Consider the following 14,817-nt stretch of genomic DNA (forward strand, 5'->3'; position numbering starts at 1 on the left):
CAAAAAAACCCCATTTATCTGTATTCCTTGCATGTACCAAAGCATCAGACAGTGGTAAAGACAACTTCTTACACCAAAGCATTCATCCAACACTTTCCTTCCTTGCACACTGCAACAGGTAATGTGAAAGAAATGGCAATATAATGATGTGAAAACTAAGGACACTCCATTTTCAGAATAAAAACTGTGATTTTATACAGTGGGGGTCAGTGTTGTGACACTTCCAGCAGCATTTCAACCAAGTTTCTAAATATTGATTCCCCAAGTAATAATATAACAGCATTATCTGTTATGCTGCTTGCTCTCAGGGGAGGTGACTGCTGGGGCACATGACAAGCCAAGAGTGCACCAATCTTTACTTCCCTTTCTTTTTCATCAGAGAGAAGTATTCCCTCAACTTCCAGGTGAGTTTGAGTCCAGGAGGGGTCACAGAAGGATTAGTGTCAAACTGATGGAATTTGTTATTTGAACTGAACTATCAGCACCTTTCAGAAAAGCCCAAGAACCATCAGCACCTTTTTAGGCCCCGAGCTAAATAATTTTTCAGTTTCAACACTTGAGCAGCCTTTTGGAGTGCTGAATAAATACTGGATTATTAAATGTGATTTGTTTATTTAATAAATACATCTTGAGCTGGATGTAAATCTAAGGAGAGAAGGAACTCTGGAGCTGTGGCTGGGAGCCAACGTGCTCAACGAGTCAGTGTTTGGCAGACAGGCTGTGCTGAAATAAAGACACTTCAGCAATTACAGCACACTGTACATGGTTACATAAAACACATAAGGGTAGCATATAGCCTTCTTTCATGAGGCTTTATTAAAAATATGCACCCTTATGCCTCCTGCAGCATTCCCACAGCCTCTGCACCTTTGAAAACCTGGCTGACAACGTGCCCAACTCTGGATGTGAGAGCACAGTCACAGTGATGCACTTTCAGCTTCAGCAGCAATTCAGCTGAACACATCTTAGAAAGATATTGCATAGAAGAGGATTTCACAGAAAAAAGCAAAACAGAAAAAGCACGTTGCAGGTAGCACCAGGTTCAGTTCAATGATCAAGATTAAATAGCCCAGAGGATTATCACTGTTTTACTTCCCAAAAATACCTGTGTCTGGGATTTATTTAAACTAGAAGAGGAAACTTTCAGAAAAGGGAGTTTAGGGACCACCTCAGGCTCACACTCTGCATTCACTCACTGTCAACAGAACCACGTGTTGGATGACTAAGGAATCTATACCTGAAATAACCCTTCCCATCGTCTTCTTTGATTTCCAGAGACACAGAGAAGGTGAAGATGTCGCTGTCGGGGGTCTGGGGGGTGGCAGAGAGCGGGGTCTGTTTGGCAGAGCGCCGGAAGGCAGTGGCAAAGCTGTACAGGATCCGGCTCACCTGCAGGGAACACAGCACAGGGAGCAGCTGAAACCCACCTGCACCTCCGCTGGAGAACAGAATGGGAGGAAATTGTACCTAAGTAATTCAGTTTTACCATCTAATTAACTGTTTCTCTGCACTTCATAGAAGGATAAACTATAACCCATGCACTCGTATTTCATATCTGAGGCTATTATAATTAACTTAAATTGGGTAGAAGAAAGCCAAAAGTGATGAATTACATTACTTCTAAAGAGCCTGAAATGCTTCAATTTAATTTCAGTAATAAAGTTTACATGTACATAATTACCATTTGACAAAGAACTTGAACTTACAGCCTCTTGGATTTCACATCGGAAGACATGAATCCTGAAGAGTTCTGCATTGTAGTGGCTTTCAGTGAAAGCAAAGCAATCACTTTCAGGGGTCCCATCGTGCCCTCGTACACAGAAAAGGATTTTATAGATTGGATAATTTGCTATTTCTGTGTTTGTCTGAGGATCTAAAAGTCTGTTAAAATAAAGAGAGGGAGAAAAAAAAAAGGCAAGCTTGCACCTTTATAAGAATTATTTCAGCCACATATTAACTGGAAAGCTTTAACAATTTCACACCTACTACAGAAAGTACATCATAAAAACTATCTCCTGCTTGTCATTTACTGCAAAGCTTGAACACAATAATGATATTTAAATTGAACAGCATAAAAAAGTACAATGCAACAGAATTCCATCCAATAATTTCCCCATGGTTTTCAGGGATTAGTCTTCAAAATGTTACACTAATATTCACCAATGGATAGACTCATCCCTGTTAAGCCTTGTGTATCAAATATTTTCCAGCCCTACAAACTACTTTCCAGGCTATTTCCAAATTGTTCACAACAACCACTCCCTCTATGGCTTTGGGGACAGCTTGGATCAGCCCAGTACTTCATGCTGAGCCTTGGCCATCAAACATCTTCAGTAAACAAATGTAAAGCATCGCTTTTTCCCAGATGTCTTTTAAACCCACTTTTCTCACTAACCAAAATCCCAAGTTGCTCGTGTCTCCTGCCAGGTGAACCAGCAGCTTGTTTGCTCTCCAAAGGAGCTGAGCTGAAGTGCCCAGTCCCGGGTGAGCCCCATACCTCACTGTGCCCTCCGAGACGTTGGGCACGGACAGCGTCACGTCCAGGGAGATCTGGCACTGGCTCCGGAGGATGGACATCATCCGCAGGGCCTCCACCTCGCTGCGGGGGGCGTTCACAGAGGCACAGCCCAGGTAGGTGAGCTTGCTGAACACCACGCTGTCCTCATCCGTCACCGGGGTGAAAGGGCTCAAGTCCTCACAGTCTGGGGCGGGACACAAAGCTCAGCGTGAGAACCAAGACAAGGCACCCGTAAGTGAAGTATGAGAGATTGACTCAGCACCAACTCAATGACAAAAGAGACCAGGGAACACGGGGAGGTCAGGTCAGAACAAAATACCACAGGAAAACCCTGCCTGAAAGTGAGTTAGTGATGGCAGAGAGCAACTCCGTCGTCTACAGCCAGCTCACTCAGAGGGCTCCATTTAAATATAACTATATACAAGAATGCACTGATTTTCATTAAAGCAATAAGATGCAGAGAGGAGCTAAACAGACCAATATCTTATACAGCCAGGCAAGTTAGCTTAATATTTCTGCACACCTCTCAGGCTGGTACAGCAGGTGTTTTCAGAAGAGAGGACAGTTCAACATATGTTAACTCTTGCCTTAGACACCCAGGCATTTACTCCACTAGGTGATTATAGTGGCAGAGACAGGCAAAGGTTGGTGGACACACCTGTACCTAAATTCTCCTCCCTTTCTCACAAGAAAACAAGCTCATAAGATAACACCAGGCACTCCCAATTCCTTTGTTTTCTAACCTCCTTGGGATGGTTTCACTGGCAAACTCATTTCTGGTTTCTGGAGTCCTGCCACTGACACTGGGTTAATGGTGGAGGATGCCGAAGCTTCAAGGACAACAGGTTCTTCCCCATCTCCATCAGTTCTAACTTCTTCTCCATGGTCCCTGTCACTTGACTGATCTTCCATGGGTGGATCCATCAGCACGTCCTCGAGCTCCCGCTGCAGCTGCTGTTCGCTCCCATTCCCCACGATCTGAGAGCCACACACAGAGTTGGGACACAAAAAAAAAAAAAAAAAAAAGATTGTTCAAACAACAAAAAACACCCCTTCTGGCACAGGGTCATTTATATGGCTTTTTTTCTACCAACCAAAGCAGCAGTCAACAAATATAACCCAGTTCCAGGTTTTTTTTAAACACAAACTGCAGAGTGCAAGTGCTCACCAGCATGGATTACATCCATACTTGATGCCAACACTTCAGCTGCTGCTGGTTATTACTGTTGGCACCAGAACTGAAGCCTAGGAGCATTTCCATATCCTCACCTCTCTGTCAGATCACCGATCTAAGATGCTACATACAAGCTAATAAAATCCAAATTACCCCAAAAAGTAACTGTTGCTGTAGAACCTAAACAGCAACAACAACAAATCACAGATATTTACGCTCTTGAAACTCTTGCTCCATTTTTTTGTATGGATGAAAATACACTCCTGTGCTCTCTGGGACCCTCTGCCAGGAGCAGGACAGAGGAACTGCCTCACTCAGCTGTACACCCACAGGAGTGTCTGTGACCTGTAACTAGTTACAGGAATCCACAGATTTCCTCCAAATAATTTTAGTATTCATTTGCACGATTCACTGTGGAAACAATGAAGAACCTTGCACGAGCATGGGGCCATCAAAGGCAGAAAGCTTTTAAGTATCAAGTTTATTATTCAGGTCTTTGCAAGCATTCATCAGACAGATGATGATGATGGAAGATGCATCATGTTACTTTAATATATGAAGTTTATGTGTTTTGCAACAAAATATGATGAATGAATTATAATGTCCTGTCAGCCCCTTTAAAGCCTATATATTAAAAAACCTGAAGTAACCTCTAGTTTACAGCACCTGTTCTCTGCAAAACCTGAAGTTAAAATTCGTTCTGGCAAAACTCTTTATCTGATTTTTGCTCACAGTCATTAAACAGACTTTGGTTTGGGAAAGGAAGGTGAAAAATTCATACCCGGTGAGAATTAAATGTTGTAATGGTATTAACATAAAATGCACAGGAAAAGTGTTCTGTTCCATTAAGAGTGATCTACTGTATTTGGTAAAATAATCAGGATTAATTATTCTGAACAGTTGTAATCAGTATGAATATCTAGACACTGCCCTATAAAACATGATCTTGAAAGTAAAATTTCCTAGAAATAGTAGTGACAGGTAAAACACAAATCCAAGTTGTTTATGGTGTGATAGAAAATGGCCTGTAAAAAGAAAAAAATCCATCTCGTAGATATTCTAAAACCTCATAATCAAAACCTTCATTTAAAAAGCAATTTAAAATAATCTCTCCAAGAAAGCCTTCCTTGTCACCCCAGACTACCCTCAAAAAGAATTCTAGAAGACACAGTAAGTACACTTTTGGACTTTAGGAGCCCTGTTGGTCTCATAGCCCAAAAAATCAAGTGCAACAAACCAGCTGCCTGCAAAATGAGGCCTAAAACACAAACTAAGGCCAACTTCATGTCAGCTGAAGTCTCTTATGCAGCCACATAAATTCACTCCATCATGGGAGCAGGGCACAGGAAGATGTAAACATGTCTGAAACCTTGCTGCAACCCAGAGGCAGCACAGAGGCTGCAGCAGAACCGAGGGCACAAGGGAATAAACAAGGGGCCCCCAAGAAATGCTTCTTTCTGAGATAGAGCAAAGAAACCATTGACCCCAACCATAGCTGCCTCCACTTCTCACAAAACTGAAAACTAATTTTACTTAACCTTTAACTAGGAGGTAGGAAACTTCCTTTAGAGCAACAGGGGATTTATCAGAACTGTAATTTATTCCCTTCTCCTGACGCATGTGCTGGGCCTCTGCTGGGAGAGGTCTGGCTGCACCGGGTAGTTCAAGAACGTCTGCTCTACACTGTGCTGCAGAAGCAAAGCTTTCCTGAACCCAGTCCAGTCCCACTGCCAGGGGGCAAAAGCAGACTCAGAAACAATACTGGAAAGCAGAGACAGCTAGAAAATTGTATTTCTGGAAAACAATCACTGACAACCCCTTTTTAAACTGAACCAAGTATTTCAGCACTGACAAAAAGCAGAAACACATTTATAAATTAAGACCAACTGAAGAAAAATATGGTCCCTGATTGTTATCAGAAGAAATATTTCTCTGTCTGGACTCGAGGAAGAAAAAAGAAAACTAACAAAAATTTACATTACTTCACAGCATTATTACTTAAAACTACAGCATATCAGCAAATTTGAAATGAAAGCCTCAGGCCTAATATACAAATGCCACAGCCTGTCACACTCAGCAAACATAAGCCTGAGCTTCCAGCACCATCCTCAGACTGTGCTCATTAGCAAATGAAACATCCTCAAACTGCTCTTCTAAGGAAACAGAACACCAAAAAAGAGACACCTGCTCTAAGAGGAACCTGAACTCATTTCCTGCTTTTCTTAGAGGGCACATCAAAGAAAATGGGTTTGACATATACAAATTAACTTAGTTATAGGTACCAAAGCAATTGCTTCTGCCTGAAAATAAAAATCTCATTTGTTCCTATGAAATACATAACCCCAGTTCTCGTGCTGTACTGTTAACATTAATTTTTCATATATTACTGAAACACTTTTAGATATTGCAGTAAGAGTACTTTTAACATATCTCTGACAAGCTTCCCTACTCCACTTACTGGCTACTAAGTGAGTGTTTGCAAGCTGAGAAAAAAAATATACCAAAACCAAAGCCATTTGTTATGGCAGAACATCATTTTTTCTTGTAGAACAACACCAAAATACCAACATTTCTGTCCTGAAAAACAGCTAAAATGTCTTCCTGTTTCCTCTGTTAAAAGTTTTCAGCTCCTTAACCAGAAGGAAGGAGGTTAAGAGGAAGGTCCCCATGTGGGAGAATTTAGACTGTGCACTGAGTGCTTGTTTAAGGTGTGAAATTCCCATTAATCACTCTGATTGCAGCCAATCCCCAACAGCACAAGCTCTCAACACCGAAATACTGAAAGGCTCCAGGTGAATCACTTTGTTCAAGGGTTGTGCTCAGTCTTGGCACCAAGTTCATAAAGAAGCTTATCTTTAAGACCTGCAAAGCTCTGTGAAATTCGGTGCCAAATCAGGAACACCATAACTTTATTTTACAATTGTTGATGATCAGGAGGCAGCAGTGCTCGTGTTCTTCTCTCCTCATCAAGAGAAACAGCACACCTGCAGCCAGTACTTCAGAAACCACTCTGGAGGCACACAGTGATATCAATAGTTCCCATGTGGAGTAAGAAGTGTTGCAGACTACAGCATTTCATGTTTCCAAATTTTCTTTGGGGATAACAGGCTGGAGACTCTGGCTGACAGGGTGTGTCTCCTGGGGTCTCAGATGATGCTTTGGGGGGTAATTACATGCACAGAAGCATTCTCAAGGTAAGCACCACTATGAGACTGATCTGAATTCTTAAGTAGTGATGCTGATACTGATATTGGTGCTGCTGGTATTTGCAGCATCGAGAAAGACAAGTGTGAGGCTACAGCCTTTCAGTGGGCTTCATAAACCACCAGCCTCATGGTTTAAGAAATTCTCAAATTTTTTAGACTATCCTATGATGTGAAGTGGCATCTTCTACAATAACCACAAAATATAAGTGAACATCTTTGCCTGATTAAGCAAAAGATCAGTCTTGAGACTCTAACTAACAGAATTAGCTTGGAGTCCTAAGTAAAGGAGCCACTATGGTGGCATGTCTTGTCCAGGACTCAAAGGAATGTAAGGAAAACAAACAAAGCACTGGGAGGTAAAAGCAAGATGAACAAAATCATCAAGAAATGTTCAATAAAGTCTCTGTTACTACTTCTGCTACGGAAAAGAGGAGCACCCAGCCCAACAGTCAGAACACGGGATTTCTGATCATCATTAAAGACCGAGATGCAGCTGTAGATGTCAGGCTCTTGTGATGGAGAAACATCTCATTCCATCTCCCATAAAGAACCCACTAACTTGACTCACTCTAGAAAGAATCCAGTTTTCAACATGTTAAAATGATGGAATTTGGAGTGATTACCTTGCTTGTGCTTAAAGACTGCTGAAATGCAAATTGGGAGGAAAGCGCCTTTAAGTAGCAAAAAAAACCCAAAACCAAGAAAAGTAGAGAGTGACAAGGGTCTCTTCTCAGAACAGCACTTTTACAAGTGAGAAGATGTCAGTGCCCTTCCAGTTCTCACAAGCCTTCCACACAGGCTTGTGTTCTCTGATTCATGCCAAGTTGTTAGTTATAACTACACTTCTACATGTCTTAAAGAGAACATTTCGCATTGGGGAAAACTTTGAATTAACAGACATGCTCAAATCAATGTATGCTAATACTGCTTTCTAGCTGAAAGCTGTGACAAAAATCACAGTTCCAAGTTCTTGCCAGTCAGTGTGTTTCATCCTAAGCACTTCCTGCAGGATTCTGCGAAGTGGGAAAAACCCACAGGTAGTGATGGAAAGAGTTCTTACTCAAAACCTAATTACCACCTCTGACATCAGCAATGCAGAAATTACTGGCCAAACTGATTCTGGAATAAGCTCTCCCTTCTGTCAAGTTTTCCACAATAAAGAAGTCCCTCTTTAAGCTCTCTATGGTTAGTTTGATTTAGAAGAATAGGGAACAAACCCAGGTTATTGATTCTTACCTTCAGTCCTGTTTTTTCATCATCACTACCATTATTTGTAGATGGTGTTTCATCCCCTTGCCTGGAAACCAAGACAAAATCTTCACTGTTAAGAGTGGATACCGAGTCTGAAGAGACACTGATTTTTCCAACAGAAGCCTTGTCATCCATGACTTAAAAAGGAAGTTCGATTCATGAATGAGATTAAATATGTTATAAACTCCTGAAAAACAAAAATCATAAAAATACTTATATAAAACTTCATCCTAAAACGCTCAAATGCTTCTTTTCAGAAATCTGCTGGCTATTTATAAAAAGTAGCTCATCTGACAGCACAACCAAATTCCAGCTCCTCTGTCAGTGTGCACTCACAGTCCTGCCTTCATTTTGCTGAGCAGCACATGCTACTACAGCACCGGTTTGCACAGCTCACAGAAGGGAAGTTAATAAATCTTTGTGCAGTATTTCATGGTTATGTCAGGCACTGCTTTCTACACATCACACAAACCAGGCCCTTGGAACATACACTACACTTGCTGACAATTAAGGCCAGGACTATAAAATCCATTTACTTTCTTCAGGTAATATCTGCCTTCACCTGTGTTCACGCAAAAACTACTTTTTATCTATCAGAGCTCACTGTGTGCTGCACTCACACACTTTTCCCCCAAAAGACAGTTTGACCTAACTCTTGATGTTTTGTGATAAGGATGCTCTAAAACCTTGGGACATACAGCATTTTATGAATCTATGCTGAATCTTCTGTACTGTAAGGAGCAATAAAAGCAAAGACTTCCAAGAAGCAGGAAGAACAGCGTAGGCTGGATCAGTACTGAGAAGCAGAGCCAACAGAGGATTTTAAAAAGCTGGAACTGGCACTGAGAGGCATTTGAAGAAAGGAACAAAAGGTGAAGTTCAGCTGCACACCTTGAACTCTACAGCACAGATTCCCAGAATCCATGGCTCAAAACAGACTGCTGTGATAAAAATGGGCGATTAAATTTCCCAGAAACCCAAATATACCCTTATCACAATGGCTCGGGTCTTTAGAAGCTCCTAAGCATGGCCAACCTCGAGTGCTTTTTCGGCCTCAAGTTCTACCTTCCAACCTGGAAGCACCATCCCAACCTGGCTTCCACCAGCACAGCCAAACCAGGGAGAGCCCTGGCAGAGCCACGGGCACAGCTCCTCACATTCCTGGCTGAACCAGGAACAATGTACCAGGAACAGCAAAGCCTGCTTTCATTTCTCTCCATGCCCTTCTCTCCACAGACACTAACACAACATGAAGTCTGCCAGGAGGATTATTTTTTAACTGATTACCAATTGAGCCACTTCATGGTCCCGAAACATGTCTACTGGACAGCCAAAGCAGAGAGTAAGAGGAAGAATGAATGTGGTTTGTCCATGAATGACAACACACTTGTGATTATTTGGTTTCATTTTCAAAAGCATCAAAGGTATTTCCCTTGCAAAAACATTTTAAGATGGGAATTACTGGCTGAGAAATTTAGACATTTTGAAAAGTTTTACTCACAATATATGTCTATGTGGTATTACTCACACGTATCTTAAAGGTAGGGCAGAGTTCTTATTTTTAAAGATGCTTTTGTTTAAAGAATTCCTATTAAAATATTTCTATAGAAGCTCCCTATTGCTCCATCTATATAATACACAGATCTCTGAAAATACCTGAGCCAAATATCTTGAAACACAGACTAAAAATAAGCTTCAAACACTAAGCACCCCTTTGGTTTTACTCTTTTCATTCAAACAGAGCAAACTCATCTACCACACTGACAGCAGGAGTAGAAGAGCAGGCTTTGATCTCAAGCAGCAGTAAAGATCATCCAGGCCATCAACTTAGCACTTTATTTTGGTACAGTGTGTCTGTCTTGAAGTGCTAATTTCACCTATTTCCCAAGTCTTTCAATCTGACACCTTTCACCACCATCACCTTCAATTCAGTAACAAGCACCCTGTGCTTTCCCAGGCTCCTCGTTGTGCCCGGTAAACAAACCCCAGGCGGCTCCCGGGCACAGCTGGCCCAGCCTCACCCACAGCAGCGTCACAACGTGGAATTGCAACAGCACAAGGTCCCGACGAGCCCGGCTTTGCCACCCTTACTGTGAGCAAAAGTCTCGCTGAAATTACATAAGGTAGGAGAGCCCAGGAAAGGGGACAATGGGGCAGACAGCTGTACCAAGCTTTTGTTTGTCAGTGGTGTTGCAGCAAGCAAAGCTCAGTTACCCAACTGGGCTAGAATCAGCCACAGAGGTTCACTGGATTAATGCTCAAATAGGTAAGATGCAAAAGTAGTTTTAAAATTCTGCCTAAAGTAAACCAAAATTTCTATATTCCCACACTTTGCTTTGCATGGGTTTTATTTCCTCCACTCCCTGCTATCACTTTGTTCCATACAGATTATTACCACACGGATCATTTTACCTGAATCAGTGGCAGGAACCCCAGCAGAAAGCTCATTAAAATACAGGCCAGCCTAGAAGGGCACACATCAAAGAGCAGCAGAGCAATCAGTGTGGTTTATGATTCCTCTGGAACCAAAACCCAAGAACAAGCAGCAGCAGTGACAGTGCTCCTCAGTAATACCTGCAACTCACCCCAGAAACAAAGCTTTCTGCTCTCAGAGAGGCAGAGGAAAGGCCCCAGCCAAGCACAGAGCTTGAGTTTTAACATTCCTCAGAAGGAGCCAAAGTCTTATCCCCTACAAGGAAACACTTTGGTTTGCTTCAACACAAATAAAATATGAGCTTTTCAATTCAGCACAGTTTAGTTCCTGACACAAAACTACACCACAATAATGCAGTATTTGCCTGAAGGTGTCTTTACACTTCCATGGGAGACAGAGTGTCTGGGTAACATGCACACGAAGAGGTGAATTTTTACCAACCTCTTTCGTTGCTCACCTGTGTAATTAAATGGGTGTTGTGGCCTCTCCTCACACAACAGGCTATTAGAAAATCTGCAAACTGAGAAAGTCAACACAGCTGGCTCTTGGGTCACTGCTTTCAATTGGATTTAAAATTCTAATTCTCAGTGCAATTCCCCTTCGCCACTGTTGTTATACAATACCTCACTCTCCGTTCGAGGAGGGAACAGCAAAGACCTCATTCACATGCTAAAACCTCAAACAACTGGAAAACAAGCCTATCAAAGTTCAATTAGTTACACAGATTTATAAAATAGTTATCCTTTATTTTCCTACCCTTTCCCAAATATTTGGCACCTGACCTGGAACCTGTGACCAAAGCTTTCCAGAATGAATTTAAAAGAACCTAAAGCAAACAGAATATATATAAAAACAAAGAAAACCTTCCATTTGACATTACTGTAAGAGACTGAGGCTTCAATGCCACTTTGAGATGTGTGACAAGTGAACCAAGGCACTCCTAACTATGGCTGCTCTCACTCCATTTCTAAAGGACACCCATTTTCTGGTGTTTAGAACATCCACAGCCACACAAAATTCAGAGGGTGACTGGAAAAATCAATGCTTTGCCCGTGAACTTCTTGGACTTTTGAGTCAACAGCACATGTAGCACCCTTAGCGCTGAATTTACAGCGAAATACAACATAAAATATACTTAAGTTCTGGGTTTCCAGGGCAGAAAAGAGAATAAACATGAGAACAGGTATGCAAACTAGGGAGGAAATGAGATTTTTTTCCCCCCATTCATATCTTTCTCAGCTTTTGTACTTCAGGTGTGGTTCCTGAAGCGACTTCACAAAGTTCCAGTATATCTGATGAAGAATGCACCAGATATAGAACAATACAGCAATATTAACTAAAGTACTGAAGAACAGTATAATTCAAGAAGCTGCCTTGAGAAGCAAAGTCAGAAAGCTTGGCATGCAAAATAAACTTATATTCTCTAGCCCCCAAAATATTAGAACATGATAAAACATTAAAAAACATGGAAAACAAGGAGGTGGCATGCAGCAAAGACATGAGGTGACTGAAATACCTAAATATAATGTATTTTCTGTTTTATTCCTCTGGCTTTATGCACAGCCTAACAATAAATCCAGTATGGTTCAATTTAAACATACAAAGATCTGCTTTCCAAGTGTTCATCATTAGCATCTTGGTGTGGGTGAACAGTGGAATTTGTGGCAGAGCTCAGAAGCTTCACAGTGCACTTTGCAGAGCTGGGCTGTGACAAAGAATCCAGCATTCTGGAGGACTTGGAGCCCTTACAGCCTTTGATTTATTTTTTTTTTACCTCCACAACTCACCTAGTGCACAAATACACAGTGAGTCCTGGAAAAAGCCCGGAAAAAGCTCCAGGACAGTGCTGTGGTTACAGGTGGTCGTGCCAGGTGTGTCAGTCTGAGCAGCAGAAAGGTAAGAGCAGAAGTGACATCACACTGACACACACGTGGGGAAGGAGCTGAGGCTGCACTTTTCCTGCACACACACACACCCCACACACACCCCATCTGTGTTTTATCACAGGGAAAAAAACCCAGAATACAAGAAAGATCAATCACTAGCAACCTTTTTCTTCTCACTTATCACATGGTTTTCCTGCTTAATTGTGTTTGATCTTTACCCACCTCCCCTGTGCAGCACACACTCCCAAATGCAACAAGAACTACCTGGCACTCAAAATGAAGCAGGAAAGCCAGAGGGATCCTGCATGTGAAAATATGGATTTAGGACGACTAAAGAGTAATTAACAAAAAATAACAACTACAATTCTAACTTTTCTGCTCATTTTACAACATGCTGACAAGCCCAGAGATGTTCCCACTAATTTCAAGAGCCAGAAAAAGATACTGTTATTTGGAGATAATACCGTGTCCAGTTTCACCCCTCTCCTCACAGATCTCAGGAAGCTGAGTGAATCATGAGAACTATATGCAAAACCAGGCACCAGACAAGACACAAGAGTTAAGCTAATGCAATCTTTGTTAACAATCCTTAACAGGTTCATAGTTATTGCCAGCATCATTTTGCTTTCAACCTTAATTTGAACTATCTGCTCAGGGGACAAAACTGCAATTTTAGGCTCTTGTAATAAGCAAATTCCCCATCCCAAAAACATGTGGCTGGTCCTGGGAAACCACAGTTTATAAAAGAAATGCTGACACTGCCTTAGCTGGCCCAGCATAGGAATGCCACTGGAATGAATTGACTACGAACAGTTGGTTCATCCTCACGCTGCAGCTGATGCTCCCCCAGCATCAGGAACATCTCTGCCCTGTGGAGCTGGGACAGGCAGGACACAGCCCGGGCTGAAGGCCAGGATAAAGGCAGGGATAAAGGCAGTGCAGCCAGAGGCTACACAAACTCCAGGGATGATGCTCTATGTGCTTCTGGAGTTGCTCTCTCATTAGGATTCAAACACAAACAGGGAGTTACGCTCACCAGACAACCAGGGAGCTTTAAAATATGCTGTGAAAGAACTGAGAAAAAAGGAGCTACGTTCAGCGTGTGCTACAAACACTGCCTGCACTTAGGGCTGGAAAACGAAAGGAAATCCCTACCCAAGCTCCATTTGTTAATTTGTTTACTGTGTACACAAAAATAAGTTTGCTCAGGTCCTTGACCTTTTAATGTTAAGTAGAGACCTTTAAAAAGAATCCAGTGTTTCCACAAGTCAATCAGCAGTGGGCAGTCCCTGCAGGTACACGTCTTCTAAGCAGCCAAAAGACTCAGAAATAACATCAAGTTGTGCTTTAACAAAACCTCTAAGTACCACAAAACAGGGAACAGAGCTCAAGCCATATCTGTACAACAATATGTGTATGCACATGTTATAAGAATACAGGCATGCACTACTCATTCTACAGCTTGTATTCAATCTTTTCCCTCTCCAAACCTCTCACAAGATCTTTTCCCTCTTTCCAAACCTCCCCTGAGTACTTTTACTCCTTCTCCTCTCTCCCTCGAAATGCCCCTATCAGGCAAAACTACACAGACATAAACTACAAAGTTTACTTCCAGCTGTTCGATTTCCACTTCATTTTTGCTTATGAGTGTTTTTAACCCAACTTAGCACAGTCTGCTCATATTTCATTTTCACCCCTAACAGACACAATCAGCCCTTAAAAAATTATCTTCCGGGGATGTTTTAACCAAAACAAACAAGTCCTTGACAACAGGAAGGAAAAAAAAAAATCCGAGAGAAACACCGAGGTTACAGTACAAAGATGCCTGCACGCAATGAAATGCCGTATGTTGGGATCCAGCTGGAAGCAACAGGCAATAACCGACCCAGCCGGGACGCGGGGAGGGGATGCGGGAGCCCGGCCGGTCCATCGCGTCAGCCCCGCGGAGCCCGGGACCGGACGCGAGGGGAACCCGGCGGCCCGGGGACGCGCTCGGCGGGGTCCCGAGGGCACTGACAGGGGTCGCGGTGGGTCTCCCCTGTGCCCCACCCGCAGCCGGGGAGCCGGAGAGCACGGGCCGGGCCCGGCGCCCCCCGCCTGCCCCGGGGCTCGGCCCGGCCCTGCGGGACCCGGGGTGGCCGAAAGGCCCCGCTCCCGCCGCCACCGCCCCGGCCGGGCGGAGAGGACGGGGGGACACCGCGCCGGGAGGGAGACACGGCCCGGGGGGGGCGAGGAAGGGACCGGCGGTACCGGGGCGCAGGAGGGGCCCCAGCTCCCGCACGGCGGGCAGCGCCGCGAGGGGGAGCGGAGCGGAGCGGGCCGGGCGGGGGCGCGGGCCGGGCGGGGGC

At 43.2% G+C, this 14,817-nt stretch overlaps 1 protein-coding gene across 4 annotated transcripts in view; it reads right to left on the reverse strand.

Moving 5' to 3' along the window:
* RABGAP1 (RAB GTPase activating protein 1) overlaps positions 1–14,817 on the reverse strand; it is a 74,158-nt gene that overhangs the window by 48,464 nt on the left and 10,877 nt on the right. For 2 of the 4 annotated variants that reach the window (XM_027649696.1, XM_027649699.1), the window contains exons 3-7: positions 8,135–8,336; positions 3,262–3,496; positions 2,498–2,702; positions 1,707–1,881; positions 1,238–1,389 (exon numbers count right to left, since the gene is read on the reverse strand). In XM_027649696.1, the coding sequence (XP_027505497.1) occupies positions 1,238–1,389; positions 1,707–1,881; positions 2,498–2,702; positions 3,262–3,496; positions 8,135–8,284 (917 nt within the window). In that variant the 5' untranslated portion in view covers positions 8,285–8,336. Of the gene's footprint in view, positions 1–1,237; positions 1,390–1,706; positions 1,882–2,497; positions 2,703–3,261; positions 3,497–8,134; positions 8,337–10,561; positions 10,580–10,734; positions 10,839–14,817 lie in introns of those variants that run through there. The other 2 variants (XM_027649697.1, XM_027649698.1) reach the window with 2 other exon arrangements.

The sequence above is a fragment of the Corapipo altera genome, unplaced genomic scaffold (assembly GCF_003945725.1).
Source record: "Corapipo altera isolate COAL_440 unplaced genomic scaffold, ASM394572v1 268, whole genome shotgun sequence".
Lineage (NCBI taxonomy): Eukaryota > Metazoa > Chordata > Aves > Passeriformes > Pipridae > Corapipo > Corapipo altera.